This window comes from Dreissena polymorpha, chromosome 15, assembly GCF_020536995.1.
Source record: "Dreissena polymorpha isolate Duluth1 chromosome 15, UMN_Dpol_1.0, whole genome shotgun sequence".
Classification (NCBI taxonomy): domain Eukaryota; kingdom Metazoa; phylum Mollusca; class Bivalvia; order Myida; family Dreissenidae; genus Dreissena; species Dreissena polymorpha.
This window is the reverse complement of record NC_068369.1, coordinates 57,949,838-57,970,568: the sequence shown is the minus strand read 5'-3', so window position 1 is coordinate 57,970,568 and position 20,731 is coordinate 57,949,838. Positions and strand designations below refer to the sequence as shown.

Genomic DNA, 20,731 nt, shown 5'->3' with positions numbered 1-20,731 from the left:
ACTGGTTCTAAACTCATGCAACGGTACGCGTTTCATTAAGCCTAAGGCTTCCGATGCAATTGAGCTAAGATAAATAAGTTTAAACTAATTATCCCCACGTTCCGAAATTGAGCGTGGGGATTATGTGGTTATCTCCGCCGTTTGTCCGTCCGTCCTGGCCACTATCTTCGCCTACACTATTGGTACTAGAACCTTGAAACTTTAAGACATGGTAGCTATGAGCATTTTGCGACAGTGCACTATTTGGAATGTTGATCTCACTCCTGGGTCAAAAGTTGCGGCGTTGGGATGCGTGCGGCCGCGCCATTTCTAGTATATTATTTACAGAGAGTACTGTGCGTGTATTGCTATGCAAGACAATTTTAGCGTATTTATGAGAAAACAATATTTCGATTATGCTTGTTTCGTCGATGTTATCAAAAGCACGTTTCTTTGTAGCAGCAAACAAACATAAAAAGACTCATGAACGAAGTTAAAATATAACAATACATATACGTTTAAATAAATTTTTACATACTAGTTTTTATTGTGTAATGTACTTGTGTCAAGCGTGTAAAATCGATCCCGTTTATTTATTTTGATCTTATGATTTGAATATTTTAAACGGCCCTTGTTTGGAGTGTCTTTTCGATGACCAGTTCACTTAGTCATTAATCAAATGTAGATTTCTTATTATAACGTTAAATTGTACGTAGAAGACATACACGGAAATAAAAAGCGTGTATTGAAAACTAACATGTGTTTATTCTCTAATCAAATATATCAAGGAAAGACCATACTTCAATGCATCTTGCTTATAAAAATCATTACCTCCGAGCATCTGAGAAAATAAAATATACATGATATGAGAACATAGTATAACTTTCGAAATAATATTTCAACGTTGATCTCAATGTGAGTTTCTTTAAATCTAGAAGATCGGACGGTCAACGGAAACTAAAGAAGCGCTGCTTTTAGGTATATAAATACACTGAAACTTAGTATTACCTTTCAAATTTGTGCCGCGTTCTGAGAAAACTGGGCTTAATGCATGTGCGTAAAGCGTCGTCCCAGATTAGCCTGTGCAGTCCGACACTTTACGCCTGTATGGTATTTTTAATTTCAAGGAAGTCCCTCCTTACCAAAAATCAAGTTTAGGTGGAAATTGTCGTCCCTGATAAGCCTGTGCGGACTGCACAGGCTAAACTGGGACGACACTTTACGCACATGCATTATGCCCAGTTTTCTCAGAACACGACACATTTTATTACCGGATTTCCCAAAATCACACGCGGATCTTTTGTCTTTATTTCTTGAAATAGGAAATAAACTACAGTATATCCTGTTAATACGGAATTTTAAAACTTAAGAATTCGGTTGTTAGTTTTAATTGTGTGCTTGAAACGAAAGAGTGTCAAAACCTTTGAAATTCTAACATCACTATTGTGTACAGTAAAAGAGGAAATTTTGTCAGGATACTCGATCTTCCGCCTTATTGTGTTTGCCTTAAAAGTCTATAGTTATCAAGTTCATCTATATAGTATGACTTTAATTTCCAAAGATGGTTAACATATTAACATCCGAAACATGTTCTGAACTATTTGTCGAAATTGGCAGATAATTTCCGACATGCAGTACTTCTCACTCTTGAACATTGTTGTAAACATTGGTATGCCCACATTAAGTAAATCTCTTCTACATGCGGAATTCACGGTAATAACGTTCTAAATCTTTCAAATGACTCAACGTTTTGTATAAGCGACAATTAAGTATTTAAATCTACCACATGTAATGTTTCTTTTCATGACACAGCTCTCATATAAAGGAGGACTCCAGTATTATCTGCATGGAATTGATTGTCGCGTGACTCATTTGTGATAATTTCGTGAACATAATTATTTGATGAAAGACAATCATATTTCTGCATCTTTAACAACTCTCTGTCTTACGCAGACATCTGCCCGACTTGTAGAACAAATACTATACAAAAAGGTTTGCGCTTTAATTCAGATCGGGACTGGTTAATGATTTTCGAACTTTTTAAACACGTAAACACATAGTCAACGAACTGTAAAATATACGTAATTGTCAAAATATTTTATAACATATAGCTCTACATGTATTTATCAAAACTATTTACATTCATTTGTTAATAGATTAATAATATTAAATCGCGAGAAAAGCAAAGTGTCACTGATATTGTGTTTGTCCTTTCTTTTAATTTCATTTACTTCGCTCGACAAAATGGATATTTCCACATGTTAACGGTTAGGAAGGTTTGTTCCATGATTAATTACATTACATTCATACTTATCAATCCTTTAAGCCTGATGTTATCGACCCAATGTAAGCCCTATATTTTTTGTGACAAATGATCGATTCGTTCAAAATTGAAATGAGAGATTAGCATCACAACATATCATTGAATTATATTTAAAATGTAGAAATATATTCTAATATTACTAATATATAAATTACATTCCCAATGAAATGTCGGGAATGCAAATAGACATTTAAATAGGACAAGATAAATTCGATAAGAAAGCAAGAGCAAAAATTGCAACCAAGGTGGATATGGCTCACCATATCAATTTTTACTGCGTTGTCCATTATAAAGAATTGCTTAAAAAGGTCATCCTGGTGTAACATAATACATACGAATCACTAATGTGTAGCACGAATGTGGTTTTGATTCTAAAACGTATTCATCTTTAAATACGTTACATGTATGATGATTCCCTTTTATGATCATATTTCTCTCTTTTGTGCACATTTATTTGACCATAGGCAATTTTTCGGATTCAAAATGAACTTTAAATCTTTGCTACCGTTCCAATGCATCCACAAGGCAGTGACGACAGCGCAAATATTTTAACTTGTGTTTTTATCTATGTCTTTCACAAGCTGACAGTAACATGAATTACTCTCCTTATAATATAACTTGAGTTTCATTATTCTTCTATTTGTTTGTATGAAAAAAACATATACATTCATCTATATTAGAGATCACAATTTTAAAAATATTCACGTAAACTATTTTAGTCTTATGATAAGATATGCGAAGAAACTTGTCCCAATTTTGCAAATTGACAACTTGGACATCGAATTTAACATTGCATGTTAATGTGTAGCTATTCCATGTCATTTACTTATCTATGCATTATATTTACATAAGTTTGATGTTTATAAAATATTTTAGTTGAGATTTCATTCCAGGAATATAAAATATAAATGTGAATTTTGAGCTGGTCGTATGTTATGTCATATTTAATTACTAAGTATATACATTTAATTGACTATTGATGTATTTTAAGCAAATTTATATTCTTACAACATAATTACGTTTCGTGCTTGATTTTTTATTTCGATTTAACAAACTGACACAGATACGGGGTTATTCACATGTTTAAGACGCGGAAATAAAGACATGAATAGAATTTGGGGTTTTCTTGCGGTTTTGTGTCCGAGTTTCGAGAATGGCCTAGATTAAAACCTTGATAACTTGTAAAATATTTCCGAAACTTCTACAAATAACCATGTTTTTGTTCTTCTTTACGTTGTTCTTTAATTACTGTTTCGACGGATTGTCGCTTAAATGACAACAGCGTAAATGAAAAGGCCACGACACAAAAATTTAGGACTTCGATATGCATACTATTAATGTATCAAAGCAATTAAAACAAGGCTATTGTAAAGCAATATGGTCCCCTTCCGGCTCCACCATTGTCAGAAATTCCACCATTTTCAGAATTTGTTTTTTGGTTGCCATAGCAACCACAATTTTTGACGAAGGAACAAAATGAAATGCCGTGCATAATGTCCATATTGCCATCTATCCAAGTTGCAAGTTTCATAAAAAAATATTAAGTACATTTAAAGTTATCGCAGGATCCAGAAAAGTGTGACGGACTTACTGACTGACAGACAGACAGGCATACGGAGTGCAAACCAGATGTCCCCCCCGGTGAAACTGGTAGGGGACAATAATGCGTATACCAATCTTTTTGTTTACGACTGTTTCTTCCTTAGCATTTAACACTGAAGAAAAACCCACATAGACTATGTGATAATGAATTTGTATGATTACTGATTTTAAAAGTATTTTAGTTTATCATTTATGAAAGTTTCTGATGTAAACGTATGCTATAAACGATTGCTTCTTCAAGATGAATTCACTTTATTGCGAGTTATGAGGACTCGCATATTGTTCTGCGGAAATATACATTTGGCGTTTTAGTGTGTGCAAAACCCGATGGGATGCCGTAATCAAAGGCACTAACACAACTTCGCAAGACGATATGGAAAACAACAGCAACGTAGGATTTAGGCATAGTCAAGCTAAACCCAGTAAAATGAAACGTTTGAAATTGGTTTGCTCGTCAAGGAACATAGTGTATTGCAAATAGTAACGACTAAAGCGTATACCTTGGCCTAAATAAAAGGAATATAAATAATAGAGAATCACCAGTTACTAGTTTACTAGGACAATTGTTTTTTTTTAATTTCCACAAGATGAAAAGATTATCGAGAACAAATCAACAACTGCACCAACAAAACAATATAACATGTTAACGCATAACTGGGTTGATATGAAAAAAATTCCCCTAACAAGGAACATTTTTATATTAGGGCATTGTTGTATCTGGTATAAAAGCAGACGGCGGTTGAGGAAATTGAGGAATTGAGGAAACCTGTAGAGAAAAGGTTAATGTGAGTTTTGATGACAAATATCTCTGTACTACTTCAGTACATATAATAATAGTTAAAAGTTTAAGACTCTTTTTATTTAGAAAATATAATAATATAAAAATAATGATAATATTAGTTAAGTACCGGTAATGTTTTTAATAGTTATATTTTTGATATGGTGATCATGTTATTAATAATTTTTGTCATATACATCATATGATACTAAAACAATACTTAATGTAAGAGATAAATTAATGATTATTATGATTAATGAAAGCTTATATTTTATTAAAAAACTGTATTTAAAAAATGAAGATAATTTCCACAGACTGCAGTGGAACAATGAAGCAGATTGTCGGTTATGTCATGGTTGCGCTTGCTGCCCTCCAAGTTTTGTTCAGCATCCTGACCTTGTCACTAAATGCATGGGTAGAATACAGAATCGACAACAAAAATTACTGGTCATCATTAACAGTGACGACGCTTGGTTTGTGGAAAATCTGTATTGGTGAGAAGTGTGATTCAATACCAGATGGCCTTGTTGACAGTAAGTACATTTATTACCACTGGAATACTCAACGGTTTATTAATGCATGGACATTATTTCTTAAATCAGATATACTTTTTGTTCGTATATGTATAAATACATTATTTAAATAATTCAAAAATGCATTTCCTAATGTATGCGTTTCTTTGATATATTAAGATTGAATATAGCATGACAATATTTGTTATCCCACCTAGAAACTAAAGTGCAAGCACAAACAAAAATATAAGTTGCATTCATCGAGGTTCGTGAACAATATGAAGTGGTCTTATAATGTTAGCATTTTTCTATCAAATATGATATGGCTGATGTCTCACAATTAGTTTCTTGAGGGTACTAATCGAAACCTGATGGTGCTTTTTCGCAATAATATGTGTCCCGTTCTGAGAAAACAAGGTATAATTCATGTGCGTAAAGTGTCGTCCCAGATTAGCCTATGCAGTCCACATAGGCTAATCAGGGACGACGCTTTCCGCTTTTATGGCATTTTTCGTATACAGGAAGTCCTTTCTTACCGCAAATCTTGTTCAGGCGAAAAGCATCGTCCCTGATTAGCCTGTGCGGACTGCACAGGCTTATCTGGGACGACACTTTACGCACATGTATTATGCCCAGTTTTCTCAGACTCATATTGTTGCTTAAAAACTGCCGTATTTACTCATATTCAACACTTAGGTTGTGCTTTGATAAACTCCATATAAATAGAGGACCAGCTGAACCGTGCATCAAAATATTTATTAGGCTATCTGTATTTTTGTCACAACATTTAACACATTTAAGTGGAATGCCGTCGATATGTTCCTTAAAACGATGTTGGAGATTATTGATCAAATGTCTGAATATGTACTATACGTTTAAAATTTAATTACATATCGGAATAAATGTTTAAACTGGAATCCCATTAGTTCCCCCACAGACACTGTCATAGCAGGTCCGTTGCTTAACGGACATATCAGTTGGTAACCGGATGGTATTTTGAAAATCTCTTTTTGTGACGTTTAAACTGTTTTCTTATTTTTGAATCGTTCACTCCAGTATCCCTGAAAATCGCCCGCGGCTGTGTCATAGTGGGCATGCTGCTTAATGTGGGCGTGGCAGCCTCAGCCGCATTTCAAGTGTTCTTCGTAAAGACGGGACGGAATCTATATTCCGTTATGAACGGCTTGTTTTCTTTGGAAGGTATGTTACCATTTTCGATATCGTTATTTTTACAAATCGTTTTCAAAATTATTGATGATGATGATGATGATGATGATGATGATGATGATGATGATGATAATGATGATGATGATGATGATGATGATGATGATGATGATGATGATGATGATGATGATGATGATGATAATGATGATTGTTGCTGCTAGTGCTGCTGCTGCTGATAATGATGATGTGGAGGAGGAGGAGGATGTTGTAGTATAAGTATTTTCATATTTTTCCTCATTTTCATCACCAGAAGCACCAGGGGCAGCAACATTAACAACAACAATACCATTATCGTTATCTTCTTTTTTCTTCTTGCTCTTCTCCTCCTTATTCTTCGTAATAGTTTTTATCATATCATAGCAGCAATATACGATAAATATCAGCAGCATGTACAATAAAGTGTTGATAATTCTTTCACAGGGCTATGTTTCTTAGCAGCCATTGGTGTCTTCGTGTATAAGGGGAAATTTCAACAGAATCCCATAAATCTAAGCAAATCGGATTCAAGCTATGAAAGGACATTCGTAGGTGGTTTTATTATGGCTATAATTGAAATCGTTACCAGCATAATCCTAGGGATCGTTATGACCATGTACAAACGTATGCAATACCCAGCGCCGGTCTCTGGATTGGCATAAGTCGACAATGGTGTACACGTGACCAGCATAGTTTCCAAACAGTGTGAATATAAATGTTCATTAACTGATTATATACTTACCAGAAAATATATTAATTGTATTATCATATTTTAGTTTGTAATCATTGTGTGCTGATTACTTATTCTGATAACTGATATTTAAACCATATGAATGAGTTATGTTGAGTATACATGCTTATATTATTTTGCATAACTTTGAATGTTTGGTGTACACAATCTATTTAACGTTAATGTGCAATATGTTTTCATTATCGAGAGCAGTAAAATAAAGTAATCATGTCATCTTCATATTATTACGGTTACTGGCTTTTGTAAGGCCAGATTCCTCATGAATTGCATGTTTATTTGACATCTATGTTTTATAAAACTATACCTACATGGAACTGAAGAAAATATAATTATTCTGATTTATAATATTTAATCAAGTAGTAATACACACAAACACCACATATTTACATGTGCAGACAGAGAGAGTTCATTAAAATCTCATTTCTGTACATATAATTGAATATATGCTTAAAACGTTAGTCATTCAAAGTCATTTAATTTGCACACGCAAATATCAGCAAATAATTAGAAAATATGTAGTTATTATGTGTGAGAGTTTAGTTATCACTCATTCGCTTTTCCTAAACAGATGCTTTAATAACGTGTTATATTTTTGAAGCTTGAATAATATACAGTATGTTAATAATTTATGGTGAAGTGTCTTTCTTTTCAAGTTTAATAAATTAACGAATACAAACATTCTAGTTCATTTTGAATGATTAGTACACATGAAACGGTCTCGACAATGTCTACAGAATGTCGTACATTTATACGAAATGAAACTTGTCATCTATTTAGTGCGGCTGCAGACGCACACTTGCGTTCTTCTCGCGCCATATCACGAATGTTTCTTGTTCAATCAAACGTGCATGCGGGGACAACCTGATCTCGACCAGAGCTTTTATGGGTTTACTGTTATTCTTAGTCTATAATACTCCGAAATTTCAGGATTTGTACTTAAAGCGTGAACTCGATCTTTCCATAGCGGTTATCCATAAATATTTTTAATTGTCTTTGAGGCTCGTGTTTAATTTTGTTATGAATAACTTGACCATGACAGTCTCTCAGCAACAACACGCCGCTAAAGTCAGTTCTTTTTAATTCCTTTCAATTGACATCCTATCATTATGCGATTCACAATTGTTGAGAAAATTAAAGCATGAAGCGAATAACATACTACGAACGCTGTACGTATTTGTAATATTAAATGCGTATTTTAAATGTTAAATTTCCTGCGTATTCCGAGAAAAAATTAAAATATTTTTTTACATGAAGTGTTCATTTCAGGTATTTTCGACGTACTCTTTCTGCTTTTTCTGTCTCTAAAAATCCCCATATTTCTGAGCAACATGTTAGTTAAGGAGGTCGAATGATATTTAAACTGGCACGCTTGTTTGTAGACTGGCAGTTGCGAGTTTGACTGCAACTGCAACGCTTTAAAGGGGCCGTCCAACAGATAAAGCGTCGTATCGACGCGATTCGATATTTTGGGAAACTACGAGGATTGCTTATATAGCTAAAAAATACATCCGCTCCGAATGTGAGCGTTCATGGTCGAGTGGTCTAGGCGAGAGGCATTTTACTCCAGGACTCCAAGAAACCAGGGGTCAGTGGTTCGAACCCTGTTGAGGGTTACGTTTTTCCTTTTTTTTTTAAATTGTATTCTTGTTTTTTTACTGGAGATTTATTGTTCAAATGTTTAAATTTATCAATATAAAGCATTTAAAGCATTGAATGACAAGCTTCAATACATGCCAAAATCTGTTGGACAGCCCCTTTAATTATCGCTTAGGTTTTCGTACCAATACATTGTGGAAACGCATTTTATTTGAAAAGCATTTTTATTGTTCTGTTTTAATGTAAAATATGTGTGTAATAAAATCTTAGATATTCGACAATTCTAAAGTTTTGAGGCAACATTTTAGTAAAAATATTACGATTTATTATGATCATTTTATTATCAAATTTTAATGTTTGCATTCAATTATATTATGTTGTAACTGGAGGGTGACTTGGTTATCGAAAAACGCGCGGGAGAACTCGACTGCAAGGACCCCGTTATAATGCTGTATCGACAGTGACTGCTTGGCTAAGAGTGTATAACATGTACGACAATCAAAGGTTCCGTTTCACAACTGCTATACATGTACTATCAATAGAGGCATGCAAGTTATAATTCAATTAATACAATTTGAATAGCTGGTACAAACAGGATATTGTTATATTTAGCGTAATTTAAAGTGTTCTTGGTAACGACTTAATCAATCCTCTAATGTGTAAGAAAAGTATCCATTGCTCAACCAACACAAATTTATATGAATTACAGCGGCAAATCATTGCGTGAAACACATTGATTTCATGAATTTATCGTAACATATAAACATGTATTGATGTGTACTTTGTATTTAGCGTACGCTTCATTACATATGCGTTCGCTAGTTGCGATTTCGTTTTCATTGCCGTGAAATAATGTTGTTATCGGTTGACTTTTCTTTGAATATTCTCTTCATTATTATTTAATTTTTTGTTTTTAAATCAATCTTATTTTGATGAATGCAAGAACACTTGTTTTTAAGTAAATCTGCTAACATTATCTATTCATAAGGTAAATTCGGTATATCAGACACGCATGATGCAAATCTGATATAAAAAAACACTTATGCACATCAGATATAGGATTTTGTTGTATCATGTTGCGGTTGTTGCCCAAAGGTCCGCTTTTCTCATCTACGTCCCTGTGTACAGGATTGCTGTTAATAGCAAAACGTTGGCATTTGGCTTAGGAGCCTCGTGCGACAAGTGCGGTGTTGCCGGAATGTTCATTTACATCCAGAATAGGCTCATGGTCGAATAAGAACGTCTGCCTTACGTTGCGTTCCAAATAAACCGAACATCAAACAGCAAACCGTTTCAAAACGATATTTGCAAATACTGAATAGTGTGCAGCTGATTCAGATTGTGTTTCACATTGTCTTTTGACCGTTAAAAACTGTAGTAATATTTCATTTTCATCACTTATGTCTAATAACAAATATATTTAACTTAAAACAACATTTTAAAAAGTTGCGGTCGACGTGTTTGTGTTTATTAATAACAATGTAGATCACACATGCATTACAGCGAAAATGAAGAATCAGTTGAATCAGTTTACGCTATTGATGTTATTGATTTTGCTGCTTATTATATAATACATCCATTTTGAATGTATCATATAATCATAATATTACACATTTTTATACGAGACAACACATTTTATTTATATAGTTCAACAGTTAAACTACACATTTAAACACTTAAACGGTAAATATGCAATGCTGTTACCAGTTCATCGTATTCTGACGTTTCGCGTTGTTACTTAACATGGAACTTAATACACCACAGCTTGCCAAGTCGCACATTTAACCTTAGCCAATATATTAGTTGTGCACATATCATCTTATACCTTAGCGCTTTCGACTTTACGTCTTCTTCAGGGGTTAACACAACTATGAGTTCAAGAATCGTCAGTGCGAATGAACAGTCGGCCATTGTCTTGCTAAAATCTGAAGCCACAGGAAACAACGTTCCACTAATTAACATGTTATTGTTCGGTAGTTATTTGTTTGCAGTTATAATGTTTATACCGTTTATATAATGTTTGAATATTTTTTTGAATAATTTATTAATGACACATGTGTTAGCGGTATTCATACAATGTATTAACAATGTGTTCACATTTGTATCATTTACAAATAAACTGATTGCTTTTCAGCAATTTGTAATATTACACTAATGTGTGATTATTTATCCCGCGTGAATTGTCTTCAGCTATGACAGATTTTCATGTACATACAAATACGAGGAAAGAATTAATGGGGTTCTTTCTTTCGGTTAGGTATCAGTTTCGTCGATGGGTGCGACTGTTACTATCATAACTTAAACAAACAATGGTTCCTTACATATGCAACCTATTTAATTTGTGTTTTGTCTTATTATTTCAAAATAACTTATCCCCTCAAACACATTGATACTCTGTTTCAAGTTTACCTGTTCGTGTGATTGTAGGAAAGAAAAGCATGCCACGTTTGTTTTCAAACTTGTTCAAAGGATTTTAACTTTGATAACAAACAATATATGTCATTAAGATGTAATTAAAGAAGTAGTCATTAAGATGTTATCAAAAAATAAAATAAAATATTAACTTCCATAAAAAAAACACGACAAAAGCATTTTCAATTATCCTAAAAATGAATGTACCTTTGCCTTGCAAAAAACAATTTGTTATAAAACCGTTATATAATAAGGACTTTACAATGTGCATGGCTAAATTACTTTATAAGATTTGCCCTAAAATGTAACAATTGTAAATGTGACTGAGAAATTTTTGTTAACTAAAAAGTCATATGAATTAATTTTGGGCAACATAATTTTTATAAGTAGCCTGAGTATATATGCACAGAAGACATGTACGATGAAAAATAAGAAATATAAAGAAACTGCTGAATTGCGTTTTGCATCATACACTGATAATGCTGTCTTAACAATATACTGATGTGGTAAAATAAAATAATATGTCTCAATATTAATACTATCGTTGAAAGAGATGTCTGTCAACATTTGAAACGGGACCAATCTTTCAATTTTTCTTCGGTTTGTTGTAGTTGTATACTTAAACAATATATATATGAGTGAATGTCTTGTGAAATGCAGATATTTATCTGATGTAATTTGCACTAAATCGCGTTTGTTTGACTGTTTATTGATTAAATTATTTTTATATGCACTTGTCAGCTTATATTTCTTCATGTGTATACAATTACAGTGCTATAAACAGTTTAGCATATGCTGTTTTCAATGTGGTATGGCTTGCATTACACAATTGATGTTTGCTTTTAAGTAAACGTCCAACATGAATGTTGACATACTTCTAGCCAAAATAGTTCTGCCAAATAAAAAGTATTCCAGCGTTCAATTAAGTTTAATCATGTTGCTTTTTGTCACATGAGTGACTACCCACCGAGTGTTTGTTTTCAATAAAGTCCATTAACAAGTGTGCTTTATTGGACACACATGCACAATATCGCCATTCCTTTAGTTTGAACCAACAATACTTCGAAATGATTGTTCTAATTCGTTATCCTTAAGGAAACTATGCGTACTATGAAGAAAAGTTTCAACATAGTAAGTTGACCAATATGCTTTTATACTGTACACATACTACGTATTGACCATGGCGTAGTTTAAACCACAAATACTTCGGAAGGTCACCGTGGCGTAATGGATATGGTGTCCGCCTAGCGATCGGGAGGTCATGGGTTTGATCCCCACTACGGGAGCTTTCTTTAGATCTCCCAAAAGGCACAAAGAACTGGTTCTAGGCCCATGAAACTGACTCAATGAGCGTTTCAATAAGCCCGAGGCTTTCGATGCAATCGAGCTAAAATAAATAGGGTTAAAATAAATACGGTTCCAATGCGTTATTCTTAAGACATTGCATTAATTATGTGGCAACGGATGAGGTGTTGCACGCTTTTCGGTGATGACCATAAGAAAACCCACATGATTGCCAGAAAGCTTAAGGAACGAACAACAAAATAGACAATGATTATCGCAATCTGGTGAAATAGGCAAATATGTCTAATTTCATGAGACCACTTGTTAAAACGTTTATTTAACGATAATAAGCATTTTCTGGTAAATCAACAAAATTAAGGAATTCGCCTTCGTTTTTGTACAACATATTTTACTATTTTCACAACTTTTAAGAAGGATAAAACTACATTTACACCAGACTATATTTTCTTGTTAAGTATAGTCAACTATTCACTTGCCTGAATGAAATAGTATAGGATGTTAAATAGGTGTGTCACCTGATGAGTAGTTATGAGTTTCACTATCACCCTTACATTATTTCCGACTATTTCAAACATATGAATATCCGCCCTGATGTACCGATAAATGAAACCTGCTACAAAAGGACGGGAAGTACGACAAACATTGAACCCTGTTTAAGCTGCTGCGCTACATTTTTAACAAAGATGATTCGTTAAATATTTGTCCTAAAATATTGAATGCAATCTATTTTTATGTGCCTATGTATTTGCTATAGAAAACGTAAATCAATATTGTCTTTTCAACGTTTTACAACGACAGTTGCATTTGTATTTCTTTTGACCTGGCAGTCAAGGATAACCCATGAAAGTGCAAGCACTTATATCCAATGGGGTCCTTTGGTTTTTGCTGAAGAGACAGCAAGCAGAAGGGACAGTATTGGGATACAAGGAATCCGGGTGCGATACCCAAGTTCTTTGCGCAGAGATCCCTTAGTTCTTTTACGTGCTCAGTGTATAGCACAGATACACGCGAGAATTACCTGGGTTTCATACCAGATCGTCTCTAGTTGGGTGGGAAACACTTGAAGCATTTCTGAAATTCCCAATGCCCCGACCGGAAATTAAATCGGGGACCTCTGGAATTGTAGACCAGAGTGTTACCACTCGACCACCGCACCACCAGTCAAAGCAAACGAAGTTGTTCAGAAAGAAAATACATAAAATATATAAAATATATGCATAATATTGATTAACGCTGTATCCGAGAAATAACAAACTATTAATTTTTGTTTCTGTAATGACAAATATATACTTAACCGCGTGCGGCGTATTAAAGGTTAGGTACTTCAATTATGTAAGCCACATTTGGACATAAATATATTTAGTCGAAGAGAACATTCTTTCGCGTTGTCACTTGCGATGATTGTTCACTTGCGATTTACAAATGTAAAACCTTCAAAGTGACTTCCAGCTCACGTGACCAGTTATTTGAATGTGTGATATACCCTAGATAGGGCAATATTGGAGAAGGTATACGCTATTGAGGATGAACAGGTGGGAGAAAATACCTAGATATCTCCCTCGGATTTTAAGGAAACCGGCGACATCGTACACTTACTGTTATGTGTATCTACAAATTATATGTTTAACGTGATTTTATTAGCACCAATATACTCCAGTAATTATTCGATGCTTCCAACGTTCGGACATCGCCCTACAGAAAAATGCAAAATAATCGCATTGCTTTTACACATTCTGCAAATTTATCGTTAGTCCTCGTGGTTTTAATATAAAGGGGCCTTTTCACGTTTTGGTAAATTGACAAAATTTAAAAAAAAAAGTTGTTTCAGATTCGCAAATTTTCGTTTTAGAAATGATATTTGTGAAGAAATACTAATACTGAACATTAACCATGCTCTAAAATATCCATTATATGCATCTTTTGACGATTTGAACACCTGAAAATTATAAAGCGTTGCAACGCGAAACGATTGAATAATTTCGAAAGTTCTGTTGTTGTCGTTGTATTTTGGAAAACTACGGGGATTGCTTTTATAACTAACAAGAAATATCTTTAAAAAAGATATGCGGCGTTGATAGTTCAATGAATAAGATCAAGGATAGCGAATGTCTTTTTCTGTGCAGTTCTTAGCTGCATCACACGCAGTACGGGATGTTACGCGGAGTTTCGGCGGCTTATTTTACATTATTACATATTGCTGGTCATAAACCTATAGAAACAAAACAGAAGAAGAATGGAAGTGAAATTAAAACATATGAGTCAACCGGCCACACGCGAAGTATCCGTATTTATAGGCGCGTTCTTCGAACAAACCTGTTTTAGTGGTTTGTCGGGCATTGCCATTTGATTCGATTATCAACAGTATCGAGAATCATCGCGCTCATGCTTAATACATTAGTCAATATGGTGGAATAATTATTGTTAAATTAATCAAAAATAATATTTATCATTGTATTGTTGAAAACACATGAATAATCTATTATTGACATACCATAATTATATTGCTGAATATCTTCATTTAACATATTTCTGGTCTAAAGAAAATTCCAGGTCACCTAGTTCACGGATAGCGTCTTTATTATATAACGATTATTTTACTGGCCGCGAACTCCGGTGATGACCTGTATATAAACTCGATACCTCGCGGGTTGAAATGCAATCCATTAAAGTGAGGCCTCGCTTCCACTGCTCTTTATTACTTTTACATGTTTACATGTTGACAGGAATATGGAAGTAAGTTCTAAATATGAGAACATAGCCTTTAAGTATAAACGCTTTTGCGCTGGTTATTCTTTGAAAATAAAAGGTGCACGCACAAACTGTATTGATGTCGAGAATTGAGTGTAAAACTGTTCTATCTATTAAGCCTTTTCATTAAAGATAAAATTGTTTCATGCAGTAGAGCAGTGTTGCAATGACGCGGATTATTCCAATGTTCTGGTAGTATACTCAAATCAGCCAATGGAATAAATGAAGTGTATTCATTCGTACCTAGCCGCGGGAAATTGTATTTGAATTTTATTGGACACTTACAAAGGTCAGGTAAGGTGAAAAGCTGGCTTAATACAGCTACGCCGAAAAAATACATCCGCTGATAGCATAAACAAGGATGGTTGAGTGGTCTCAGCGGGAAACTTTTTACTCCAGGACTCCAGAGCCAGTGTTTCGAGCCCAGTGAAGGGTTACTTTGTTACTTTTTTAAAATTGTATTATTGTGTATTTACTGGAGATTTTCAGGTCCAATGTTTAAATTTATCAATTACAAGCATTTAATGACAAGCTTCAATATATGCCAAAATCTGTGAAAAGGCCCCTTTAATATAAGACTGCGTTCTTGTCATTGCACTGCAGAATTCGCTTTTGCGGATGAAGGATTGCAATAAGTGTGTTCATACCATAGATTTTAAGTAAGAAGCTTGAAAAAAGATTTAAACAATTACAGACTATTCATTAGGTTGAGGTACATAACCTTGTGACACATATCGCAATTTCAACAATAAAGCTGCCGAGTCCGTTATTAATTTCATTTATGTTAAACTTGGTATATTTGGACTTGTAACACTCATATCTCTGTTGTGTATTTTTGTACTGCGCTATATAAATGCGCGGCTAATTCTAGATATCGCTCAGATATAACAATCTCTAAAATGATTAGGTATACATGAATGATTAAGGGTTGATTAAAATGATCCATACAACTTTATTTAGATTCACATCGTGCATGCATGATCTACATGCTGGCGAATTCGACTGTACAAACATTTTCGATTTCAGAATTAAATATCTGGCTTATTTCGCATTTTTCGACAAACGTTCTGCTTAACTGTTTTGAGTGTTATTAGTCCACCTACCATGCAGTGAATCATTTAAGCTCCAGATATATTCTTGCTGTCCGTCCTATTTCATACGGCCTTTAACATTTCTGAATTGATTGTTAAGTAAATTGGTATGTATGTTTAACGATGAAACTTTCATGTCAAAGGCAAAAGAAATATTTCGTGTCATGTTTTCAACCCTGGCACATCATGCTATGGGTTCGAAATAACGAACTAAAACGTAATTATTTCTTATTGTATTGTTGGTTCATTATCATCGTTACAAACTTCCTAGTTTTGTCTACTCGCTGGAATATTTCAACGTATCCAAAAGCTTCTCAAACCGCTTAAAGCTTTTTATATGATACGAAACTACTACGTTAGCGAGACTGACCGATTAATTTCACGTCAGAGACCCGTTGCTAACACATTGTTCGAAGTTCACAAGAACCAGCTCGTGACATCGGACGCATCTGCTTCTCATGCGTAAGAGTCGGGTTCAGTCCTTATATTCGCTTTCAATTTGTTCAACGAGAAACGGAAATTGAATTTTAATTAGATGTAATTGAGCATACTTGATAGCAAAATCAAATTAATATCCAATCGATGACCAAGGAAATTAAAAACACATCTCTTTGTTCTCGATGTTATAAGCGAGAAGATTTTGTACATGTTCTAGCAGTGTTGGGTTAGAAGTCAAACTTTAGGTAACATGATAATTTATAATGGATTCACATGCTAAGTAAAGATATTACAAATAACTTATTTTATTATTATTTTGTTAACATTTTCACAAGCTTAGTAATGGTATTACACATAACTTATTTTATTATTATTTTGCTAAAATGTGTGATTTATTTGTGTCGATTTGATACATATTTAGGTTCTCAAGATGAAACAAAACATCGCTTTTGCGGGATTCGGCCTCTCCTGTCTCAACGCCTTGTTCAGCATACTTGCTCTTGCACTGAATGCTTGGATTGAATATAGCGATGACGACGGCAGATACCAATCGTCTGGATTATGGAAATCTTGTACGGGATACCGGTCAGTCTTTCGGTGTGTTGAAATACTACCAGTTTTACCAGTTGGTAAGCATGGTAAGTATACATGTTTTATTAACAAGTTGTCATATATTTTATCAAGTGCTTCTAAACAAAATATAAGTATCTCACACCAAATTGGAAATACATGTTCGTTATTGCTATAAGTCGATTATGCTTATAAGCTAAATGGTGTAAATAGAGTGGTATAAACTCCCAAAACATCATTCGAGGAGTGATGCGAAAAAACAATTAGTTTTATGTTCAGGTTCAAGAAAAAGTTATTATACATGTTTATACATAAACGACCATTGACGCATTCAGGACAGATACTCGCTGTTCGCGCGTTCGTTGCCATGGGCATGCTACTGATGTTGGGGGCTGCGGTAACGGCTGGTGTGCGTGTGTTTCTCATGAAAGACAAGAGAATAATTTACCTGGCTACTGTCGGATTGTCCATAGCAGCTGGTTAGTAACCTTTTTCGGCGTAGCTGTATACGCCAGCTTTTCACATTAGCCTGACGGTTGTAAGCGACCAATCAATTTGAGTATAAACTTTCCCGCCAATAGGCCTGAAACTTTTCGCAGTAGAAAACGTGCAATGTACAAACAGATTTCACATTAACATTAAAATGTTATTCCATCGACTTTCTATTTTTGTGAAGTATAGTGTATGAAAAGGGATACTACATATCGTTTACCAACGATGTTAACTGCGTATTCAGCATGAAACAATGGTATCTCTAATTATAAGGTTTGATTGATAGAGCACTTTCACACTCAATTCTCGACATCAATACATGGTGTGTGCCCCTTTATATTTAAAAGAATGTCAGCGCCAGAGCTTAAAGGCCGTGTTCTCATATTTGGTAATTACTACGATTTTGCATTCTGTGCACGCATACATTTTAGATAATGTAAGTATTGTTGTTCAGTAACCTGATATAAGCTTTCACGAAAATTTTTTAAATTGATTTACAAATTGACCGACAAACACGTTAATGTTTAAAGCTTTTAACAAGCCGTCGTTCCAGCTGCGGAATTGTAACCTCCCTTTAATGCATTGCATTCCAACCGCAAGATATTAAGGTCAGTTTGCGGTCAGTTACAGAAATCGTTATATACACGCTATCGCGTAAACTATGTGCACTTAAAGTTAATTTTGATCAGAAAGATACTAAATAAAGATACTCGGTGATATAATTATGATATGTTAATCATAGATTGTTTATGTGTTTTCACCAATTTTGATTAATATAATAAGAAATATTTATCCATTTAGACCAATTTATTAAGCATGAGCACGATGATTCACGATACAAATCGAATTAAATAAGATTCGAGTGTTGTAGGCTGACCTATATGCTTTCATTTATGTTCATGCTTGTTGCGTATTTCTTTTCTGTAAATATAGATATCCGAGTAATAATATATAATAAGCGAAATAAGTCACAAAATCTGACGCAACACCCCGTAATTGGTTTGCGTGTGATGCAGCTAAGAAATGCGCAGAAAAAAAGGCATTCGCTATGTTTTTACTCATAGATATAACCTTTGATCGTTCATAAACACCGACCACAATCAACGCCGTTTATCTTTTTTAAAAGATAGTTCTTGTTTCTTTTAACGCACATTACATGGATAATAACTTAAAAAGAATATTTTGGTTATATCGGTTTTCTATAGTTTTCATAACAAATCGATATTGTGAAAAATATAAATGGATTATTTGCTTTAATGTCTTCTAGGCTTTTGTCTGCTCGTCGGCTTCGCCACCTACGCTTCCGAATTTGGAGAAAGCGTCACTCTCGGACGCAGCAAATATGCTGCTGGATTTGCTCTGTGCGTGGTTGCCTGGTTGTTCAGCTGGGTCCAGGCTGGGATGTTCTTTGTTCACGGACGCATGCCTGATTCACCTGCATAGTTAGCTGCATGTATATATAATGCCCAGCAACAGTGTTAAGTTAAGGCATGCATGAACATATTATATGTATTGTTGAAAGCGCCTTAACACACACGTAGTCTTATTGATTTAATTAATGTTTGTATATTATGCAATATGTATTTGTGTCAAAAGCTATATTTTTCTATAACGAATACTGATAACGAATACTGTAGTTCAAACTATATTTTATGTTAGCAAATAACTGTATGTCGTTTTGTGAGTTATATCTAATTATATCTAATGCACATATTTAGGTATTTATGCATTAATCCATTGTCATTTAACTTGTTTATATTAGAAGTGTTCAAGGGGCCGTCCAACAGATTTTGGCATGTATTGAAACTTGTCATTAAATGCTTTATATTGATAAATGTAAACATTTGAACTAAAAATCTCCAGTAAAAAAACAAGAATCCAATTTAAAAAAAGTAACCCTCAACAGAGCTCGAACCACTGACCTAGACCACTCGACCATCCATGCCCATGCTTAGATCAGATGTATTTTTTACGTATATAAGCAATCCTCGTAGTATCTCAAAATAAAACGACAACAACAGAACTTTCCAAATTATTAAATCGTTTTGCGTCGCACGACGCTTTACAATTTTCAGGTTTTCAAATCATCAAAAGATGCATATACTAGATATTTAAGAGCATGGTAAATGGTCAGTATTACTATTTCCAAAAAATATCATAACTAAAACGAAAATGTGCGAATCTGAAACAACTTTTTTTTTAAATTTTGTCAATTTACCAAAACGTGAAATCTGTTGGACGGCCCCTTTCATGGACCAATAGATGGATACGAGATTTGCCATGAAAATTAACAAAACCTCTCCATCTATAGTTAACAGACGGATTGATTTCAATTCATTCATAGCCACAAATGCTCCACGTAATCGTTTCAAAATCACAAATAATTTAGTTGAAATATAATTAACAGATGCGGAAGCCTCACTTTTCCATAATATGAATTGTTGGTTGAATTGTTGACAAAATGCAATAAATAAAAAGTGTCCTTGGCACTTTATTCCACGTACCACAAGCTAAATGTTGCCTTTCCTGTACGCACGCGAAGTTAGGAAGGCATACTACTATTGCAAATTGAAATTAATATAACTTGCTGTAAAACATAAATACTAGAAATTTCAAAGCATACGCGGTTACAGGATTTTCGGTTAAAATGGGCGAAATATTTAACCAACACCAACAGTTCAAAAACGCAACAAATGTCATACACATTGTGAACTCGTGTTGTTGACAGAGACTATCACGTGTACACAACTATCAGTAGCCAACTACGGTACATGTTAACTTTACCTTTATTAGAAAGTGAAAAGGTTTGCAAGCCGATGATTTATTTCATTAGTTTTATCGCGCTAGAGATCTTTTTAAGCGCAACATTACAAAACAACAGACTGACGGGACGTGTCGATACATTTGTGTATATTGGCGTTATCAATCTCCACG

The 20,731-nt window shown here is 34.2% G+C and overlaps 1 protein-coding gene across 1 annotated transcript; it reads left to right on the top strand.

Moving 5' to 3' along the window:
* The first annotated feature begins 16,744 nt into the window (after positions 1-16,744).
* Positions 16,745-20,279, top strand: LOC127860554 (uncharacterized). Its single transcript, XM_052398676.1, has 4 exons — positions 16,745-16,980; positions 17,157-17,373; positions 17,641-17,784; positions 19,065-20,279. Exons 2-4 carry the CDS (start codon positions 17,166-17,168, stop codon positions 19,238-19,240), a joined length of 528 nt encoding a protein of 175 aa, XP_052254636.1. The 5' UTR covers positions 16,745-16,980; positions 17,157-17,165; the 3' UTR covers positions 19,241-20,279.
* The last annotated feature ends 452 nt before the right edge of the window (positions 20,280-20,731 follow it).